Source organism: Trachemys scripta, chromosome 7 (assembly GCF_013100865.1).
Source record: "Trachemys scripta elegans isolate TJP31775 chromosome 7, CAS_Tse_1.0, whole genome shotgun sequence".
NCBI lineage: Eukaryota > Metazoa > Chordata > Testudines > Emydidae > Trachemys > Trachemys scripta.
Window position 1 is genome coordinate 98103220 of NC_048304.1, and position 6535 is coordinate 98109754.

General features: G+C 35.7%; 1 protein-coding gene across 4 annotated transcripts in view; it reads left to right on the forward strand.

Annotated features, from left to right (window-relative positions):
• CFAP46 (cilia and flagella associated protein 46) overlaps positions 1-6038 on the forward strand; it is a 155642-nt gene extending 149604 nt beyond the window's left edge. For 2 of the 4 annotated variants that reach the window (XM_034776106.1, XM_034776107.1), the window contains exons 51-54: positions 187-268; positions 2412-2548; positions 3206-3292; positions 5618-6038. In XM_034776106.1, the coding sequence (XP_034631997.1) occupies positions 187-268; positions 2412-2548; positions 3206-3292; positions 5618-5754 (443 nt within the window). In that variant the 3' untranslated portion in view covers positions 5755-6038. Of the gene's footprint in view, positions 1-186; positions 269-2411; positions 2549-3192; positions 3293-5617 lie in introns of those variants that run through there. The other 2 variants (XM_034776108.1, XM_034776109.1) reach the window with 2 other exon arrangements.
• Positions 6039-6535: the final 497 nt, after the last annotated feature.

The window sequence follows — 6535 nt, forward strand, 5'->3', positions numbered from 1 at the left end:
AGTGATTATTCAAATGCTTTTTCTTAACAAATAGCTGAATATACAGTTATGGCAGAAGAAAAAATAAATGTTTATATTGAAAACTGTTTATTCAATACTTTCACAAGAGCAATAACATCAGAAAGATACATATTATCTATATTCACTTTGTAAATGCTGTTAAAACAACTAACATTATTTTTCCAGAATGCCAGTTGATGGTACTTTTAGATCTGGTGCAATCAAATCAGAGTTTCCAACGACTGGCAAAGCTTGATACACTCAAAAGGTAGAATAAATCTTATTTTATCCTGCAGATAGTCACAGTGCCTCATTTTTTGTCTTTCAAAGCAAATTTAAAATTGTCTTCTGTGCTTCTGAAAGTGAGGTGGACTCAGATCTGAGTTTGGAGTGGGGAGTTAGGCCACTTTCCCCCATGATCCTATAGAAGTCTTTTTCACAGGTGCTGCATTGTATCAGGGCTCCACAGATGAGGAGAGGACAGATCAAGGCTGTGGGGAGACCGAGTCCGGGGGGCAGAAACCTTCCCCACTGTCTTCTGAATTCAGGATTTTTAAATCAATCTAGTTAAATAGATACAGCCTTTCTAGCATAGAAAGATACTTTAGAGTCCTTCTGAAGGTTTATACAATTAATACTTTGACACTGAGCCAAGTGTTTGTCTTTTGCTGGAATAAATTGTTTTGGGATGCTAATTAACTTCTTTCCAGATGTTTTCTATTGCTGATTAAAGGTGTTAACCTTGAAGACAGCTAAGTATCTGCCTTGCATCTAAATTTAAAGAGACAGAGCTCACACATTTATTGTATATATCTAATACAAATTCTTGAGAAATTAAAATACTTTCTACTTTTCTGACTTCAGCTGATAAATGTCCCACTAATAGGAAATAAATAGAAAAGTCCCCCTAAAAATATGAAGAGCTATCAGTGAGTATCGCCACTTTCACCTAAACTACCTGTACACCTTGCAAATTAAAATGTGCTGGATGTAAGATACTGTATCTAATACATAAATACACACACACAAAATAACTCTAAATATTTAAATCCAGTAACTAAGCCTGAATCCCCCTCTTTTATATGAAAACAATTAAGAATGGTCCCTTTATTTCTCAAAGCTTTTTTCCCCAAACACAGTCGTTCCCTAAATTAAGTCAAAAGACAATTCCTTAATGTAGGTTTTCCAACTGTGTACATTTGCAGTCTCATCCTAATAGATTATTGTATTTACCAGCCTGTTGCTGTCATCCTGCATCTCTTAAGTGGGTGATTTATGGCTCTGACTGTGACAGTTCCCCGAAAGTTTAGAATAACTTCAATTAAAAGCTAAATCACATAACTTCGTGTTCCCCCAAGAAATAGGTAGCATCCTCCAGAGAGATTATAGAAAACCTTAACTGTTGTTTTATACGGGGATTACCATGAAATGCAGATTGACAAAAAGCCAAATTCCATTTTTAAATTGCTACAATTCCAATGCTCTAGAATTTCACCCAAAAAAAAAAAAACTATCAAAACTCCAAATCTCCAAGTGTTCAGTTGCAGCAATTTCATTTAATCCAGCTCCAGGGAGGAGAATGTCTTTCCTTGTATATCATTTCTGAGTCTCCAAACTTTTGCAGCACTCACTCTAACAGCTTGTTTTCACTGCTAAAGTATCTGCATTTTTTTACTGTGAGTAATTAATATGTGTGACCTATGCTGAGGTAAAAACACAGTAAGACCAGGAACTCTAGTTTAACTGCCAGGGCAACCTGAAGTGCCTTGTCTTTACTGTTGTTTTACCTTGGGGTAGCTTGAACATGTTATTACCACAAGGGAAACAAAACACAACTTTTTTAGCAGTAAAGACCCGTCATATCTCCAAATATGCTGAAGTGCAGACATGCATCTCATGTAAGGAGAAATCACTTCTCTTCTTCTTTTTCCTCCTCCTGAAGGTAAGCATTACCGATAACTCAGCATGCCTGTCTCTAAACTACTCAGCTGGATCCTAAAGCCTACTCCACAGACCCTTATCCACAACTAATGTGCTTTGTCTGTTATTCTTTCCTTTAATTTACTGTATTATCCTTCCCTAAACAGTAACATGGCAGTGCACAGTCTGCTAGGTGGGAGTTCACACCCTGCAGAGATGAAGTAGAACTTAACATAGTTGTTTATATAGCATCCCCTACTTAATACAAAACATTCCAACACACTTTCACTAAGAATTAAAAATGTATGAGAAAAATGCAGTCCACCATTTACTGATATGTTTTGTATGGTGAAAGTTGAATAAAAGTCATTTTTGTCCTCTATATTCAAAAGCACAACATGCATCATAATGTTTCAGGAAACTTTGTACTTATCATTTTTATGCATTATATTTATTGATTCTATTTTTCTTATACTATTGACTTTCTTTAGTCGTCTACATATGTCTATAGAGAGACCAACAGAGACAGCAATCCTTCTAAGCCTTACTGGTGTTCGTTCCATTATGGCCAACCAGTGGTATACAACCCTACAAGAGAATGCAAAAAGGCTGGAAATCTTGTCTGAAAGTATGTACTTGTGGCAAATCTTCCCTTAACACATTAGTCCTTAAAATTTTCTGATACTTTATGTAGAATAGCACAATTCTTGTGCTATCCTCATTGTAGAGTGAGGGCTGAGATACAGGCTGTGAAGACCTGCATGCTAATAAGTAGCAGGGATTGGCTGGCTATGTGGGCTTTCTGATCCTTCTTTCTAAAAACCGTGCTCAGAGCCCTACCTGTCCCCGATTAATGGAGAGAGAAGTGTCCTTGAGCTGCCATAAATTAGCAACTATTACTATTTTGAGAAAATGTTCTGTGATGCCTTCAAGGAGAATGTTAACCTTGTCTTCTTGCTTTAAGAATGTAAAGTGAATGAATGTGAGTGAAGGATGAGCTGCTGGTTATAAATTAAGAGCAAGACTTTTATAGTTAAGAGCAAGGTCTTGAATCATGAAAGCCACGGAGCAATCTGTAGGTGCTGCGAGGGCACAGAAAGGGAAACTACTTGAAAGTTACTCGCACAATCACAGAACTATAACTAACTCCTAGTGATCTATATCATTTTGATTTGCTCCATTTTTAAAAGCTGAGGCACTGGTCTAAAAGAACCCAGGGTTTGTATCTTCTTGTTTTTCAAAATTCTCATTAAAAGTTCATAAAAATGACAGGAGTTCTTTTTAGATTTGTTACAAACCGGAAAAACAACCGGGCAGACCATTCGTGTTCTTCAAAAGTATAAGATTGGACTGGAAACGTCACCAACTAGAGGTAAGAAATAGACACCTTTGTATAATGTACAGAAACTGGCCTCTGATATTAACAGAATTAGATGCTTGTAGTTTAATCACTATTACAATTCTTTGTTACAATGTAAGAGAGGAAAAATGCAGCCACTTCAAGTGGTTCCTGACTTCAGTTGGACTTCTCCCTCAGCTGATTTACTGCAAAGCTAAAGCTAAGATTGTAAATAAGTATGTTTTAAACAAAGGAACATCAGGAGAATATTGTGGTTTTGAAAAAAAAAATTTAAAAGGCCTCCACTAACTAGGAGATAGGTATATAGAATTGCAACAATTTTTAAAACATTTTGCAGTTGATATGTACATCCACAGTTCATGGAGGGAGTAGGGGTAAGAGAAGAGCTTCAAAAGTCAGACCTTGTAGACCGATACAGATGCAAGATAGTCAAGGTGAACTAATATCTTAGCGTGTCTAATATGTACCAAATCATAAAGTGTTTTCATCACCATATAGTCATAACATATATTAGAAACATATTAATTCAACATATGTTAAAACAAATAAATCTTAATCTCGCTTTTCTGGACTGTCCAGGACAAGATGTTGATTCTGCTTCATAATCTGGGTCCTGATAAATCACTGCATTACTCTATTTTTATGTTGATAAAAATCCATTCTATTTAGTCTAATGGTATACATTTTATATAGTTTATTACATAATGGCCTGGTTTTCAGAGGTGATGAGCACCTGCAATTGCCACAGACTGTAGTAGGAGCTGCTGGTGCCAGGAGTCTCTGAAAATTAAGCTTTAATTAGTGCATATGTCATGGGGAATGGATATTTGGAAAATGTCTATAATTTAGTAAGGTACTTTTCAAGTTCAGTTTCTATGGAAAGCTCAATTAATCTTTTTACATTTTATGAAAACTTCTTCACTTGATTCCAGCAACTTCTGAATTTGGTTTCATTTGACATATGCAGTATGTATTTGTGATAAAGTAAACTCAGCTATCTCTGCATGAAGTAAATCTATTATTATATAAAATTACATCCATAAAAATGCAAATTCTCAGTAGGAAGTAATGAATGTGACTCACACTTTATAGTGTTCTCTGCAGTTTCCAATCTGTATTTATCAACAATGTACTGTGTGCAGTCATACTGCCTTGGGTGTGCTGTCATACATTAACTAGAGTCAGAACTGATCAATACGTAAGTCACACCTCCCTGGAAAATACAGTATGATTGATGATTAAGTTGGTGGCACTCTCCCCTCTGGGGCCCCAATCCTGCAAACAATTACTCATGTGTTTATCATTAAACACATTAGCAGTCCCATTATGGTCAGTGCCACTACACACAAATTTAAAATTATACATGTACATAAGTGTTTGCAGGCAGCGGGCCTTAGTTAGTATTGAATTAATACCATATTGTGTTTAAAGGGGGTGTTTTGCTGGGATAAGTGCAGTCTAACAGATGAGACCCAAAGGTAAGGTCCTGACTACATGTGCTGACATTCAGTGGCAATTTTTGGAAAAGATAGGGGTACCAAGGCCAATAATATGACCAAAATCTAATTTGAGTAATTACATTTGCCTGTGTAAAATTCCCTGTTTGGTAGCTTTACCACAATTAGCCAAAATATTCACCAACAGAGTGTGAATACTTCCCATGAAGTCTGACTGGTATAAAATTTAATTTGTGTGACTGGCAAGCAGTGCTAAGAGCATGACAAACATGAAATATACAGTACTCATTAATTTTACATTTTACAGCATGTAGTAAATTACGGGGATATGGCTGCAGATCATGGCAAAATCTCTACAAACGCAAAATAAGTTCAGCCTGCTTGGTAGAAGGCAGCCACTAGAAATTTTTCTCTGTATAGGGTAATTTATAGAGGAATTTCCACCTGCTAGCTTGGGGTGGGGGACCCCCACAGGGGCAGTCTTTGACTTATCTGTCTATTGGTTGTTACTAACATAGCATTATAAATCGTATTCCATTTACAAAGTTGTGTAGAAGTTGCCAGAGGTAAGGCCTCAGCTGGTAAAGTAAAGTACAATAAAATAACTTACTTGTTCTTGGTGAAAAGCCAACAAAATCCTCACTTTGCTGACTTGTAGTAATGATTTGGGGTAGTGGGAAGACTAAAATCATAAGTATTATCTGAGTTTTCTCTGTTCTGTGCTCAAATGTCCCTTGTGTGTATTGATCATCATTTCAATGTAAAACAGAGGAATGCAAAAGATAATTGAATATTTAAGCAAACAGAGGCAAAAATACTATATTGTAAAATATTCTAATAGGTATAATTGTAAATAACAATTTTTTTGAATATTTTCTAGTGGAAGAGAATTCTAAGAATTCTTCTAGTGATGAGATCGAAAACCAAATCATTCTCAGTCAGTCAAACCTTCCTGCAATTCAGCCATCATCTTTCAATTGTATATTATATGGGCTACCCAACATAATTGTTATATGAATTCATGTCAGGTTTCTATATGTAAATAGGAACTCATCTACAGTATACATGATATTGGTCTTATCTTGAAAGCTAGCATTTATTCAGTCATCTTAAGTACTTTTTGTGTAGACTAATGAGAATTGAATTTAAGAATATGCAAAGCGTGTTAGCTAATTTATTTTGTTTTAGATTTGTGTACTGATATTAAAATATCAAAGAAGATTTTTGTCAGAGCTTTGTATTATTGAAAGTATGCATTTCTGTGTGCTCTTCTGTTGTTAATTAAAGTCTTTAAAAACAGATCTTGGATTTCTGCTTATGATTACTCCATTATTTACCTTCTGCTTAAAAATTAGCAAACATAGTGGTTTTCACATCACAAACTTGTGCAATGAGACTCAAAAGTACTTTTTAATTGACTAACTTTCCTTTGAATAATTTATAATAGCATTGATGAAGTTCTCAAATTTCGCCTGTGGTTCACAAAATTCCAGAAAACGCATTCGCAATCAACTATGTTGTGTTAAGCAAAAATAAGGTATATTTTCTTTTTACATTACTTGCTCTGCATTCACCTACAATAGTATAAATAGTGATTGGATTTTCCAGGGCCATACGCTAGGGTGACCAGATGTCCCAATTTTATAGGGACAGTCCTGATATTTGGGGCTTTGTCTTATATAGGTGCCTATTACTCCCTACCCCCGTCCCGATTTTTCACACTTGCTATCTGGTCACCCTACTATACACAGATGTGGGAAGGGAGCTCAGCTTCCTCTACAGCAGCAGTCTTCTCTTC